Raw genomic sequence first — 16,387 nt, 5'->3', positions numbered from 1 at the left:
AGAGAGGCAGACAAGCCTGGGAAACCAGAAGAGACTGCTCCCTGCACACACATCTCGGACGCCAGAGGAAAAAGCCAAAGACCATCTGGAACCCTGGTGCACTGAAGCTCCCGGAAGGGGCGGCACAGGTCTTCCTGGTTGCTGCCGCTGCAGAGAGCCCCTGGGCAGCACCCCACGAGCGAACTTGAGCCTCAGGACCACAGGTAAGACCAAATTTTCTGCTGCAAGAAAGCTGCCTGGTGAACTCAAGACACAGGCCCACAGGAACAGCTGAAGACCTGTAGAGAGGAAAAACTACACGCCCGAAAGCAGAACACTCTGTCCCCATAACTGACTGAAAGAGAGGAAAACAGGTCTACAGCACTCCTGACACACAGGCTTATAGGACAGTCTAGCCACTGTCAGAAATAGCAGAACAAAGTAACACTAGAGATAATCTGATGGCGAGAGGCAAGCGCAGGAACCCAAGCAACAGAAACCAAGACTACATGCCATCATCGGAGCCCAATTCTCCCACCAAAACAAACATGGAATATCCAAACACACCAGAAAAGCAAGATCTAGTTTCAAAATCATATTTGATCATGATGCTGGAGGACTTCAAGAAAGACATGAACACACTTAGGGAAACACAGGAAAACATTAATAAACAAGTAGAAGCCTACAGAGAGGAATCGCAAAAATCCCTGAAAGAATTCCAGGAAAACACAATCAAACAGTTGAAGGAATTAAAAATGGAAATAGAAGCAATCAAGAAAGAACACATGGAAACAACCCTGGATATAGAAAACCAAAAGAAGAGACAAGGAGCTGTAGATACAAGCTTCACCAACAGAATACAAGAGATGGAAGAGAGAATCTCAGGAGCAGAAGATTCCATAGAAATCATTGACTCAACTGTCAAAGATAATGTAAAGCAGAAAAAGCTACTGGTCCAAAACATACAGGAAATCCAGGACTCAATGAGAAGATCAAACCTAAGGATAATAGGTATAGAAGAGAGTGAAGACTCCCAGCTCAAAGGACCAGTAAATATCTTCAACAAAATCATAGAAGAAAACTTCCCTAACCTAAAAAAAGATATACCCATAGGCATACAAGAAGCCTACAGAACTCCAAATAGATTGGACCAGAAAAGAAACACCTCCCGTCACATAATTGTCAAAACACCAAACGCACAAAATAAAGAAAGAATATTAAAAGCAGTAAGGGAAAAAGGTCAAGTAACATATAAAGGGAGACCTATCAGAATCACACCAGACTTCTCGCCAGAAACTATGAAGGCCAGAAGATCCTGGACTGATGTCATACAGACCCTAAGAGAACACAAATGCCAGCCCAGGTTACTGTATCCAGCAAAACTCTCAATTAACATTGATGGAGAAACCAAGATATTCCATGACAAAACCAAATTTACACAATATCTTTCTACAAATCCAGCACTACAAAGGATAATAAATGGTAAAGCCCAACATAAGGAGGCAAGCTATACCCTAGAAGAAGCAAGAAACTAATCGTCTTGGCAACAAAACAAAGAGAATGAAAGCACACAAACATAACCTCACATCCAAATATGAATATAAAGGGAAACAATAATCACTATTCCTTAATATCTCTCAATATCAATGGCCTCAACTCCCTAATAAAAAGACATAGATTAACAAACTAGATACGCAACGAGGACCCTGCATTCTGCTGCCTACAGGAAACACACATCAGAGACAAAGACAGACACTACCTCAGAGTGAAAGGCTGGAAAACAACTTTCCAAGCAAATGGTCAGAAGAAGCAAGCTGGAGTAGCCATTCTAATATCAAATAAAATCAATTTCCAACTAAAAGTCATCAAAAAAGATAAGGAAGGACACTTCATATTCATCAAAGGAAAAATCCACCAAGATGAACTCTCAATCCTAAATATCTATGCCCCAAATACAAGGGCACCTACATACGTAAAAGAAACCTTACTAAAGCTCAAAACACACATTGCACCTCACACAATAATAGTGGGAGATTTCAACACACCACTCTCATCAATGGACAGATCATGGAAACAGAAATTAAACAGTGATGTCGACAGACTAAGAGAAGTCATGAGCCAAATGGACTTAAAGGACAATTATAGAACATTCTATCCTAAAGCAAAAGGATATACCTTCTTCTCAGCTCCTCATGGTACTTTCTCCAAAATTGACCATATAATTGGTCAAAAAACGGGCCTCAACAGGTACAGAAAGATAGAAATAATCCCATGCGTGCTATTGGACCACCACGGCCTAAAACTGGTCTTCAATAACAGTAAGGGAAGAATGCCCACATATACGTGGAAATTGAACAATGCTCTACTCAATGATAACCTGGTCAAGGAAGAAATAAAGAAAGAAATTAAAAACTTTTTAGAATTTAATGAAAATGAAGATACAACATACTCAAACTTATGGGACACAATGAAAGCTGTGCTAAGAGGAAAACTCATAGCGCTGAGTGCCTGGAGAAAGAAACAGGAAAGAGCATATGTCAGCAGCTTGACAGCACACCTAAAAGCTCTAGAACAAAAAGAAGCAAATACACCCAGGAGGAGTAGAAGGCAGGAAATAATCAAACTCAGAGCTGAAATCAACCAAGTAGAAACAAAAAGGACCATAGAAAGAATCAACAGAACCAAAAGTTGGTTCTTTGAGAAAATCAACAAGATAGATAAACCCTTAGCCAGACTAACGAGAGGACACAGAGAGTGCGTCCAAATTAACAAAATCAGAAATGAAAAGGGAGACATAACTACAGATTCAGAGGAAATTCAAAAAATCATCAGATCTTACTATAAAAACCTATATTCAACAAAATTTGAAAATCTTCAGGAAATGGACAATTTCCTAGACAGATACCAGGTATCGAAGTTAAATCAGGAACAGATAAACCAGTTAAACAACCCCATAACTCCTAAGGAAATAGAAGCAGTCATTAAAGGTCTCCCAACCAAAAAGAGCCCAGGTCCATACGGGTTTAGTGCAGAATTCTATCAAACCTTCATAGAAGACCTCATACCAATATTATCCAAACTATTCCACAAAATTGAAACAGATGGAGCCCTACCGAATTCCTTCTACGAAGCCACAATTACTCTTATACCTAAACCACACAAAGACACAACAAAGAAAGAGAACTTCAGACCAATTTCCCTTATGAAGATCGACGCAAAAATACTCAATAAAATTCTGGCAAACCGAATTCAAGAGCACATCAAAACAATCATCCACCATGATCAAGTAGGCTTCATCCCAGGCATGCAGGGATGGTTTAATATACGGAAAACCATCAACGTGATCCATTATATAAACAAACTGAAAGAACCGAACCACATGATCATTTCATTAGATGCGGAGAAAGCATTTGACAAAATTTAACACCCCTTCATGATAAAAGTCCTGGAAAGAATAGGAATTCAAGGCCCATACCTAAACATAGTAAAAGCCATATACAGCAAACCAGTTGCTAACATTTAACTAAATGGAGAGAAACTTGAAGCAATCCCACTAAAATCAGGGACTAGACAAGGCTGCCCACTCTCTCCCTACTTATTCAATATAGTTCTTGAAGTTCTAGCCAGAGCAATCAGACAACAAAAGGAGATCAAAGGGATAAAGATCGGAAAAGAAGAGGTCAAAATATCACTATTTGCAGATGACATGATAGTATATTTAAGTGATCCCAAAAGTTCCACCAGAGAACTACTAAAGCTGATAAACAACTTCAGCAAAGTGGCTGGGTATAAAATTAACTCAAATAAATCAGTTGCCTTCCTCTATACAAAAGAGAAACAAGCCGAGAAAGAAATTAGGGAAACGACACCCTTCATAATAGACCCAAATAATATAAAGTACCTCGGTGTGACTTTAACCAAGCAAGTAAAAGATCTGTACAATAAGAACTTCAAGACACTGAGGAAAGAAATTGAAGAAGACCTCAGAAGATGGAAAGATCTCCCATGCTCATGGATTGGCAGGATTAATATAGTAAAAATGGCCATTTTACCAAAAGCAATCTACAGATTCAATGCAATCCCCATCAAAATACCAATCCAATTCTTCAACGATTTAGACAGAACAATTTGCAAATTCATCTGGAATAACAAAAAACCCAGGATAGCTAAAGCTATCCTCAACAATAAAAGGACTTCAGGGGGAATCACTATCCCTGAACTCAAGCAGTATTACAGAGCAATAGTGATAAAAACTGCATGGTATTGGTACAGAGACAGACAGATAGACCAATGGAATAGAATTGAAGACCCAGAAATGAACCCACACACCTATGGTCACTTGATTTTTGACAAAGGAGCCAAAACCATCCAATGGAAAAAAGATAGCATTTTCAGCAAATGGTGCTGGTTCAACTGGAGGGCAACATGTAGAAGAATGCAGATCGATCCATCCTTATCACCCTGTACAAAGCTTAAGTCCAAGTGGATCAAGGACCTCCACATCAAACCAGACACACTCAAACTAATAGAAGAAAAACTAGGGAAACATCTGGAACACATGGGCACTGGAAAAAATTTCCTGAACAAAACACCAATGGCTTATGCTCTAAGATCAAGAATCGACAAATGGGATCTCATAAAACTGCAAAGCTTCTGTAAGGCAAAGGACACTGTGGTTAGGACAAAACGGCAACCAACAGATTGGGAAAAGATCTTTACCAATCCTACAACAGATAGAGGCCTTATATCCAAAATATACAAAGAACTCAAGAAGTTAGACCGCAGGGAAACAAATAACCCTATTAAAAAATGGGGTTCAGAGCTAAACAAAGAATTCACAGCTGAGGAATGCCGAATGGCTGAGAAACACCTAAAGAAATGTTCAACATCTTTAGTCATAAGGGAAATGCAAATCAAAACAACCCTGAGATTTCACCTCACACCAGTGCGATTGGCTAAGATCAAAAACTCAGGTGACAGCAGATGCTGGCGAGGATGTGGAGAAAGAGGAACACTCCTCCATTGTTGGTGGGATTGCAGACTGGTAAAACCATTCTGGAAATCAGTCTGGAGGTTCCTCAGAAAATTGGACATTGAACTGCCTGAGGATCCAGCTATACCTCTCTTGGGCATATACCCAAAAGATGCCTCAACATATAAAAGAGACACGTGCTCCACTATGTTCATCACAGCCTTATTTATAATAGCCAGAAAATGGAAAGAACCCAGATGCCCTTCAACAGAGGAATGGATACAGAAAATGTGGTACATCTACACAATGGAATATTACTCAGCTATCAAAAACAACGAGTTTATGAAATTCGTAGGCAAATGGTTGGAACTGGAAAATATCATCCTGAGTGAGCTAACCCAATCACAGAAAGACATACATGGTATGCACTCATTGATAAGTGGCTATTAGCCCAAATGCTTGAATTACCCTAGATGCCTAGAACAAACGAAACTCAAGACAGATGATCAAAATGTGAATGCTTCACTCCTTCTTTAAATGAGGAAAAAGAATACCCTTGGCAGGGAAGGGAGAGGCAAAGATTAAAACAGAGACTGAAGGAACACCCATTCAGAGCCTGCCCCACATGTGGCCCATACATATACAGCCACCCAATTAGACAAGATGGATGAAGCAAAGAAGTGCAGACCGACAGGAGCCGGATGTAGATCACTCCTGAGAGACACAGCCAGAATACAGCAAATACAGAGGCAAATGCCAGCAGCAAACCACTGAACTGAGAATAGGTCCTCTATTGAAGGAATCAGAGAAAGAACTGGAAGAGCTTGAAGGGGCTCGAGACCCCAAAAGTACAACAATGCCAAGCAACCAGAGCTTCCAGGGACTAAGCCACTACCTAAAGACTATACATGGACTGACCCTGGACTCTGACCCCATAGGTAGCAATGAATATCCTAGTAAGAGCACCAGTGGAAGGGGAAGCCCTGGGTCCTGCTAAGACTGAACCCCCAGTGAACTAGTCTATGGGGGGAGGGCGGCAATGGGGGGAGGGTTGGGAGGGGAACACCCATAAGGAAGGGGAGGGGGGAGGGGGATGTTTGCCCGGAAACCGGGAAAGGGAATAACACTCGAAATGTATATAAGAAATACTCAAGTTAGTAATAAAAAAAAAACCTGAAAAAAAAAAAAAAGACAGGTGCAGACACTCACAGCCAACCAGTGGACTGAGCCCAGAGATCACAATAGAAGGTTAGGAGAAGGGCTGAAGGAGCTGAAGGGGACTGTAACCCCATAGGAAGAACAGCACTATCAATTAACTGGACCATCAGAGCATCCAGGGACTAAATCACCAACCAAAGATTATATATGGGCCAGTCCATGGCTCCAGCTACATATGTAGCAGAGGACTGACTCATCTGGCATCAGTGGGAGGGAGGTGCTTGGTCCTGTGGAGCATTGATGACCCAGAGAAGGGAAATGCTAAATGGGTGAGGTAGAAGTGGGTGGGTGGAGGAGCACCCTCTTAGAGGCAAAGGGGAGAGGGGAGGAGGTGGGAGGAGGTTCGTGGCGGGGAGACTGGGAAGGGAGATAATATTTGAAATGTGAACAAATAAAATGATTAGTAAAAACAAAACAGAACAAAAATTCCCCAAATGAACATGAACTTATGATACAACTCCATTTTAAAATCTTAAATGTTTTTATCTTTTCTACTTTGCTTCTTTTAAAAGAGATTTTTATTGTAATATATTCTTATTATGGTTAACCCCCAATCATCTCTAGATACTGCTTTATTTTCCTCTCCTTCCACTCAAGTCTACATCCTTTCTTTCTTTCTATTTACTTAAAAATAACAGGCATCTAAATAATGATAATAATAATAATAATGATAATAATAAAGATGAAAGAATAACTAACACACTAGAGTAGCACAATTCTCATTATTTGTTGCGGCATGTGTGTATACATGCAGTACAGAACACTACACATAAAAAATAAATCTTAAAAAATGTCTTTACATCATTTCCCTCTTCCCTAAAACCTTCCCATATAACCCTCTTTGCTTTTTCAGATGCACGGCATCTTTATTTATTTTAAAAAATTATTTGTTTATTTTTATTGGATTTTTATGTATTTACATTTCAAATGTTAACCCCACTCACAGCCACCACTCCCACCCACCCACTCCTAACTCGACACCCTGGTGTTCCCCTACACTGGAGAAACGACCTCCACAGGACCAGGGCTTCTCCTCCTATTGATGGCAGACAATGCATATGCTACATATGCAGCTGGAGCCATAGGTAGGTCTGTCCATGCATACTCTTTGGATAGTGGTTTAGTCCCTGGGAGCTCTGGTTGGTTGGTATTGTGGTTCTTATGAGATTGCAAGCCCCTTCAGCTCCTTTAATCCTTTCTCAACTCCTCCAATGGGGACCCTGACCCTTTTCTCAGTTCAATGGTTGGCTGCAAGCATTCGCCTCTGTATTTGTCAGACTCTGGAGGAGCCTCTCAGGAGACAGCTGTATCAGGTTCCTCTCAGCATGCCCTTCTTGGCATAAGCAATATTGTCTGGGTTTGGTGGCTCTATGCATATGGGCTGGGTGCCCAGGTGGGGAAGGTTCTGAATGGCCATTCCTTCAGTCTCCATATCCCCTCCTATGAATATTGTTGTTCCCCCTTCTAAGAAGGACTGAAGTATCTGCACTTTGCTTTTCCTTCTTCTTGAGCTTCATGTGGTCTGTGGATTGTATTTTGGGTAGTCTTAGCTTTTGGGCTAATGTCCACATGAGTACCTATCATGTGTGCTTTTGTGTGATTTGGTTAACTCACCCTGGTTGATATTTTCTAGTTCTATTCATTTGCCTATGAATTTCATGAAGTCACTGTTTTTAATAGCTGAGTAGTACTCCATTGTATATATGTGTTACATTTTCTGTATCCATTCCTCTGTTGAAGGACATCTGGGTTCTTTCCAATTTCTGGCTATTATAAATAAGGCTTCTATGAACATAGTGGAGTATGTGTCCTTGTTATATGCTAGAACATCTTTTGGGTATATGCCCAGGAGTGGTATAGCTGGTTCCTCAGGTAGTACTAGGTCCAATATTCTGAGGAACCTCTAGACAGATTTCCAGAATGGTTGTACCAGTTTGCAATCCCACCAACAATGGAGGGGTATTCCTCTTTCTCCACATCCTTGCCAGCATCTGCTGTCACCTGAGTTTTTGATCTTAGCCATTCTTAGTGGTGTGGGGTGGAATCTCAGGGTTGTTCGAATTGCATTTCCCTGATGACTAAGGATGTTGAACATTTCTTTTTTTTTCTTCAGCGTACACTGATTTCTTTTTTTTTCTTTTTCTTTTTCTTTTTTTTTTTATTAACTTGAGTATTTCTTATATACATTTCGAGTGTTATTCCCTTTCCCGGTTTCCGAGCAAACATCCCCCTCCCCCTCCCCTTTCTTATCGGTGTTCCCCTCCCCATCCTCCCCCCATTGCCGCCCTCCCCCCAACAATCTAGTTCACTGGGGGTTCAGTCTTAGCAGGACCCAGGGCTTCCCCTTACACTGGTGCTCTTACTAGGATATTCATTGCTACCTATGAGGTCAGAGTCCAGGGTCAGTCCATGTATAGTCTTTAGGTAGTGGCTTAGTCCCTGGAAGCTCTGGTTGCTTGGCATTGTTGTTCATAAGGGGTCTCAAGCCCCTTCAAGCTCTTCCAGTTCTTTCTCTGATTCCTTCAACGGGGGTCCTATTCTCAGTTCAGTGGTTTGCTGCTGGCATTCACCTCTGTGTTTGCTGTATTCTGGCTGTGTCTCTCAGGAGTGATCTACATCCGGCTCCTGTCGGCCTGCACTTCTTTGCTTCATCCATCTTGTCTAATTGGATGGCTGTATATGTATGGGCCACATGTGGGGCAGGCTCTGAATGGGTGTTCTTTCTGTGTCTGTTTTAATCTTTGCTTCTCTATTCCCTGCCAAGGGTATTCTTGTTCCCCTTTTAAAGAAGGAGTGAAGAATTCACATTTTCATCATCCATCTTGAGTTTCATTTGTTCTAGGCATCTAGGGTAATTCAAGCATTTAGGCTAATAGCCACTTATCAATGAGTGCATACCATGTGTGTTTTTCTGTGATTGAGTTAGCTCACTCAGGATGATATTTTCCAGTTCCAACCATTTGCCTACGAATTTCATAAAGTCATTGTTTTTGATAGCTGAGTAATATTCCATTGTGTAGATGTACCACATTTTCTGTATCCATTCCTCTGTTGAAGGGCATCTGGGTTCTTTCCAGCTTCTGGCTATTATAAATAAGGCTGCGATTTCTTTAGGTGCTTTTTGGCCTTTCGATATTCTTCAGCTGTTTAGCTCTGTGCTCCATTTTTTAATAAGGTTATTTGGCTCTCTGGAGTCTAACTTCTTGAGTTCTTTTTATATTTTGGATATTACCTCTCTATCAGATGTAGGAGTGGTAAAGATCCTTTCCCAATCTGTTGGTTTCCGTTTTGTCTTAAGGACAGTATCTTTTGTCTTATAGAAGCTTTGCAGTTTTATGAGGTTCCATTTGTTGATTCTTGATCTTAGAGCATGAGCCACTGGTGTTTTGTTCAGGAAATTTTCCCCAGTGCCCATGTGTTTGAGACTTTTCCCCACTTTTTCTTCTATTAGCTTGAGTGTATCTGGTTTGATACGGAGGTCCTTGATTCACTTGGACTTAAGCTTTGTACATGGAGATAAGAATGGATCGATTTGCTTCTTCTACATGCTGACCTCCAGTTGAACCAGCACCATTTGTTAAAAATGCTATTTTTCTTCCACTGGGTGGTTTTAGCTCCTTTGTCAAAGATCAAGTGACCATAGGTGTGTAAGTTTATTTCTGGGTCTTCAATTGTATTTTATTGATCTATCTGCCTGTCTCTGTACCAATAATATCACACAGTTATTTTTTTTCACACAGTTATTTTAAATCAGGATTTCTCTGTAGTATAGCTTGAGGTCAGGTATGGTGATTCCCCCAGTAGTTCATTAATTGTTGAGAATAGTGTTCGTTATCTTGGGTTTTTTGTTATTCTAAATGAATTTGTAAATTATTCTTTCTAACCCTATGAAGAATTGAGTTGGAATTTTGATGGGGATTGCATTGAATCTATAGATTGCTTTTGGCAAGATGGTCATTTTTACAATATAAATTCTGCCAATCCATGAGCATGGGAGATCTTTCTATCTTATGAACTCTTCTTTGAATTCTTTCTTCAAAGACTTGAAGTTCTTATCATACAGATCTTTCACTTGCCTTGTGAGAGTCACACCAAGGTATTTTATATTATTTGTGACTATTGTGAAGTCTGTCATTTTCTTAATTTCATTCTTAGGTTGTTTATCCTTTGAGTAGAGGATGGCTACTGATTTGTTGGAGTTAATTTTATACCCTGACACTTTGCTGAAGTTGTTTATCAGGTTAAGTAGCTCTCTGGTGGAACTTTTGGGGTCACTAAAGTACACTATCATGTCATCTGCAAATAGTGATGTTTTGACTTCTTCCTTTCCAATTTGTATCAATTTGATCTCCTTTTGTTGTTTAATTGCTCTGGCTAGGACTTCAAGTCCTATATTGAATAGGAAGCGGGGGTGAGGGGTGGGGGGTGGAGATGGAGTGGGCAGCCTTGTCTAGTCCCTGATTTTAGCGGGATTGCTTCAGATTTCTTTCCATTTGGATTGATGTTGGCTATTGGTTTGCTGTATATTGCCTTTGCTATGTGATTCAAGGTGTGGACCTTGACTTCCTGAATTTTCCAAGACTTTTTTCATGAAGGGATGTTGAGTTTTGTCAGATACTCTCTCAGTATTTAATGAGATGATCATGTGTTTTTTTTTTTCATTGTGTTTGTTTACATAGTGGATTACATTGATGGATTACTTTATATTGAACCATCCTGCATGTTTGGGATGAAGCCTCCTTGACCATGGTGAATGATCTTTTTGATGTATTCTTGGATTTTACTGAGTATTTTTGCATCGATATGCATGAGGGAAATGGTCTGAAGTTCTCTTTCTTTTTGGGTCTTTATGTGGTTTAGATGTAAGTATAATTGTGTCTTCAAGGAATGAATTGTGTAGTATTCCTTCCTTTTCTATTTCGTAGAATAGTTTGAAGAGTATTGGTATTAGGTCTTATTTGAAGGTTTGATAGAATTGTGCACTAAACTCATCTGATCCTGGGCTGATTTTTGGTTGTGAGACATTTAATGACTGTTTCTATTTCTTTAGGGATTATGGGACTGTTTAGGTTATTTATCTGATCCCAGTTTAACTTTGGTACCTAGTATCGGTCTAAAAATTTGTCTAATTCCTGTAGATTTTTCAGTTTTTTTTGAGTATAGCTTTTGTTGTAGTATCTGATGATTTTTTGAATTTCCTCAGTTTTCATTATTATGTCTCCCTTTTCATTTCTGATTTTGTTAATTTGGATACTGTCACTCTGCCCTCTATCATTATCATGAGATGTGATTTTAGATTGAAACCTTGCTTTTCTGGTATGCTGGGGTATCTAGAACGTGCTGTGGTTGGAATTGTGGGTTCTGATGATGCCACATAGTCTTGGTTTCTGTTGCTTAGGTTCTTGTGCTTGCCTCTGACCATCTGGTTGTCTCTGGTGTTAGTTGGTCTTGCTGTCTCAGACTGTAGGCCTGTGAGCCTGTGTTCTTAGGAGTGAGAGTGCTTCTGGGAGACTATCTCTCTCAGAGCAGATTTTGGGTCTCCAGGCTGTGGGACAGCCTTAGCCCTCACAATTCTCATTTTAAAGGTGAAAATTTTATTTTATTTCTGTGTAAGTTAGGGAGTGTGTGTGTGTGTGTGTGTGTGTGTGTGTGTGTGTGTGTGTCTGTGTGTCTGTGTGTCTCTCTCTGTGTGCGTCCCTGTGCATATGCATCGTAAAATTGCATTGGTGCCAGAATCTAATGCCAGAAGAGTACTTTGGATCTTATGACATTAAGCTATAGGCAGGAGTGAGCTGCCAGACACAGGGGATCAGTGCTAATTTCAGGTCTTCTAGATGAGGATAGCATGCTCTAAAAGACAAGCCACCCGTCCAGTTAGACAACTGCATATTTTTTATGGATGTAATTTATTTTTTTATTGGATTTTTTTATTTACATTTTAAACGTTATCCTCTTTCTGGGTGCTCCCTCACACACCCATGCACTCCCTGCCCTGACATTCCCGTGCACTGGGGCATTGAGCCTTGGCAGGACCAAGGGCTTTTCCTCCCACTGATGCCTGACAAGACCCTCCTCTGCTACATATGTGGATAGAGCCATAGGTCCATCCTTGTATTCTCTTGGGATGGTCATTTAGTCCCTGGGAGCTCTGGGGTGTTTGGTTGATATTGTAGTTCTTCTTACCAGGTTGCAAACCCCTTCAGCTACTTCAGTCCTTTCTCTAACTCCTCCAATGGGGGCTCTTTTCTTAGTCCAATGCTTGGCTGTGAGCATCCGCCTCTGAATTTGGCAGGCTATTTTGAGAGCTTTTTCATGGTTCCTGGGGCAGTGGACTTTTACTGGTTACAATTGAATAGAGGTCTGAATACACTGTAGTATGTAGAGACTTCTTAGTTTACTTCCAAAAAATAGAGAAAGTAACAAAGCAGATTTTTGTATTTGCCTGTGATATCTCCCTTACATGAAACAGCCAACACTTGCTGAGTGTTTTTCTTACTGAACCAATGTTAGAAAAAAGTTATTAATAAAAAACTTCATCTACTGTTTTCCATTTATTTCTGTAGTTCTGTGTCTTAAGTGACATCAGAGATGAGCTACAGATATCAGGAAACTTCAGTTTCACACAGGAGGCATCTGCAAGCAGATCTAGAAGAGCACATGACCATCTCAGTGAGGATGTATCAGTGAGACATTGTAACTCACCTTCTGTGGAATCTGGGCAAGGCCTGCTGCAATCACATTGGCCCTTTCTTCTGTTAGGTTTCCCACCATTGACCCCAGGGAAAACACCACAACACCATATTCTCCAGATGACTGGACGAAGTCTTCTATTTCCTGTTAATAAAATATTCTGAGCTTTCTTAAATGAGCAAAGTCATGCACCTTATCTTGACCCATACCTTGACTCCTTTTTTACTGCCAGGCAACTTGGCCTTCCCTCACTGCAACATTTACATAGTGCTCTTTCTTGTTCAGAGTGAAAGTTCAAAGTAGAACGGTTGGTGCTTCTGGCTGAGCCTGTGCACACTCTGTTTCCCTGTATAGTCTCTGCATGCTTACCTGTGGCGTGGACCTCTCACTTCCTGTATGGTCTGCTCCAATCCCTGATATTTTCTCTGTGTTGACTAGTAGTCTAACAGTCCCTGTCCTCAGAAGTCCACAGTGTTCATAAAGGAAATGCAGACTCTTGTGATGGAACATATCCATCACAGACACAGGCCTGTCTGCTGGATGGTCTCTTTACCTAAATTCCTGTGACACTCTGAGTTTGACATAAAGATTTTGAAGGAATAAAATATAATCACTTGTGTTGCAAATGCAAGGCAAACAGAAGCGAGCAAATGGAGAATATATTTACCTTAGGCAGGGATTTGGCAGGTCTGCAGTGGAGTCCACCAACAAAATCAAAATTTGGTAAGACAGGGTGAGGGAATTCCAAATCCCAGTAGGTCCTAATAAGCCATATGTCTGCCTTTGCCATAGTCTCTGAGAGTGTAGTGGGTCTTCCTGAAGAGGAATCAGAGCAGTAAAGGTATAAGATGTGACAAAATGTCAGGTAAAGATGACTATGCCAGGTAGCCCTCTGGAAGCACCTTTAAAAATGCAGCTAGAGATATTTACAGGTGTAGGGATTTATATAAAAAATCAGGTATATGGTTATATATATGTGTATATATACATATATGTGTATGTATGTGTGTGTATGTGTGTGATGTTTGAAAAAATTTGGAATATACACATTTCTCATACATATGCATAGAGATACATGTGTCATTGTACGAATTGCTGTGAAAAGATACAACTATAACCTTGTTAATATATGATCACTAAAGATGGACATAGTCATTGAGATACAATCAAATGCCATTATCTAGGTATCCTAACTCAGGGAAACATCTTTTCCTTTAACTCTATAAATGAACTGAGAGTTTCGTGGTGTGACATACCACAGGAGACCCTGAATGCTAGATTCTCTTCTTCCTCATCTCAACTGCAGAGATGGAAGTCGTGTGCACCCAAGGCTGATGTAAACATTTAAGGGGATTCTGTTTAAGCATTTCATTGAGACAGGGTCTTACTAGGAAACTATGGTTGACCTCAAAGAGAAATTTTGATTGTGTCTGAGTTCTTTGATATTGCTCTTGATTCATGACTGAATATGTTATATTCAGTGCATATAGATTTGTTTACTGATAATATGGATACATACCTTAAAATATGGATAGAGACATAAGTGCTCATTAAGCATATATTAAAACACTGTAAGTAATGTCCAATATGTCTTCATTTCAAGAATATATATATATTTGAAACACAATTTCAACCCACTCAATAAATAAAGTTAGATTCCCTCATGTTTTGCCTTCACATATTTTCTGAGTGTAGAGCAGAGATAACATAATCACAACTGTGCAGAAGTTTAATAGGTTAAAGGGGAAGGTCTTTCAAGTCATATATGAAAAAATTAATTTATATAAAAAGTCCTCCTTGATTTGTACATAGATGATAGATAGATAGATACATATGCTAGAAGTAGATATAATCCTCAGTGTATTTTGTCAGTCATGAAGACTTTGACTTTGTTTAAAGCTTCTGTTTTAGAGGCTGATGTGACACATTACCATGCAACCTAAGGACTTGAGTCCAATCTCTATGGAAGCCTTATTTGATCCTAAGAATCTACACAGATGTGGAAATAAAGACTCTTCAAAGTTTAATCTTACCTCCACATCAGCCACACAAAGCATAAGACCCCCACTTCCATGACACAAGGGTGCACGTGCATACTCATGATAATAATATCAATGAAGGCAATAGAATGATAATGAAAGTAATGATGATAAAGGCACAAGCCAGATAAAAGTGTTGCCTTAAAACACAAGGGAAAATGTCTTGTGCATATGTAATTTCCTAGAGACATTCTCAAAGTGTTGTTGTATGGGTGTGTGCCTTCCTGAGTTGTCCTGTGCTAGTCATAGACAAGGTTTTGCAACTGACAATGGTACATGAGCTTCTCTACAATGGTTTGGGGTTGACCAATAATTTCACAGGTTTTTCACCATTTTACTTAGAAGAGACAAATCCTTTGCTGTCAATTCTGTTCTTTCAAGGTCAGCTCCAAGGACAGCAAATTGAGAATGCAACAATCCCAAGTGCACTGACCAGGACACTTACCTAATACTTCAGTGTAAAGCTCGTTCCACTTCTTCTCATTAAACGCTTGGAACCAAAAGTCAAAACAAAGTACATAGATCATGTGTTTCATCCTCTCCACGAATGTCATTCTGTCGCTTAATTCTGACATAGCAATGGGCACATAGGAAGGAGGCATTGGGAGTCCTCCACTGTACTTTTCATAAGTGGAGCCAGGAAAGAAGCGGAGACTGTACACTAAGGGTATCTTGAGAATCTCGGCCAGCAGGTCACCACAGGGTATGAAGGGATCTGCCAGGATGACATCAAAGCCAGAGTTTTGTAGCTTCGTCATGAGTTCTTTGTTAAAGACTACATCTTTACAGAGACTCTCAAAATAATCTGAATCTACCCAAACCAATTCTTGAAACATTAAAAAGTATCCCCAAAATGACTGCTTTGGCAGCTCATAAATATATTTTCTGAGTGATTCCCAGAAAAATTCGTCTACCTCAGTTAATGAGTATGATGTAGGATAAGTCTCGAATTCAATAGCAGATGTGTTGTCAACCTCATAAGATAAGGACGCCGAAGGTCTCAGAACCGTCACTTCATGACCCTTCTTCAGAAGTTCATCTAGGATCACCCTTAAGTTGAGCCAATGGCTGAACTCCATTGGCCACACTAGCACCTTCCCACCAGTTCCAGATCCAAAGAAGTCACTCAGCTGGAGCAGGAGCAGGAGCAGGGATGCTGTCCTTTTCACAGACATCTTGGTTAATTTCAGAACATGCCTTCTAAAGGGTTATTGCTCAGCTCTTTCAGATATAAAGAGACCAATAATCAGTCTGTTAAAGTATAACTTGTACCCACCAAAGCAAATAGCCATGGGATAGTCACAGGCTCTGGAGGGCAAGTTCCAAGATCTGGATCCAGATATGAAAGTGAAAAATGACTCCTGATATTTAGTAATCTTGAATGTATAATGTATTTGTTTAACAGTGGAAAGTAAGATCTCTCCCTCCCTCCTTTCCACTCTCTCTCTTAATAAGACCTTAAGTAAAGGCATAAGTGTTCAGTCATGTT

At 40.1% G+C, this 16,387-nt stretch overlaps 1 protein-coding gene across 2 annotated transcripts in view; it reads right to left on the bottom strand.

The window, feature by feature from the left end:
- The window catches only part of Ugt2b34 (UDP glucuronosyltransferase 2 family, polypeptide B34), a 30,782-nt gene extending 14,654 nt beyond the window's left edge, over positions 1–16,128 (bottom strand). The window contains exons 1-4 of one of the 2 annotated variants that reach the window (XM_087582951.1): positions 15,813–16,128; positions 15,344–15,613; positions 13,527–13,675; positions 12,872–13,003 (exon numbers count right to left, since the gene is read on the bottom strand). In XM_087582951.1, the coding sequence (XP_087439077.1) occupies positions 12,872–13,003; positions 13,527–13,675; positions 15,344–15,500 (438 nt within the window). In that variant the 5' untranslated portion in view covers positions 15,501–15,613; positions 15,813–16,128. 2 annotated transcript variants of the gene reach the window in all.
- Between the last annotated feature and the right edge of the window lie 259 nt (positions 16,129–16,387).

The sequence above is a fragment of the Rattus norvegicus genome, chromosome 14, assembly GCF_021556685.1.
Source record: "Rattus norvegicus strain SHRSP/BbbUtx chromosome 14, alternate assembly SHRSP_T2T, whole genome shotgun sequence".
Lineage (NCBI taxonomy): Eukaryota > Metazoa > Chordata > Mammalia > Rodentia > Muridae > Rattus > Rattus norvegicus.
Note: the sequence above shows the minus strand (reverse complement) of the source record. Positions and strands in the feature narration are given on the sequence as shown.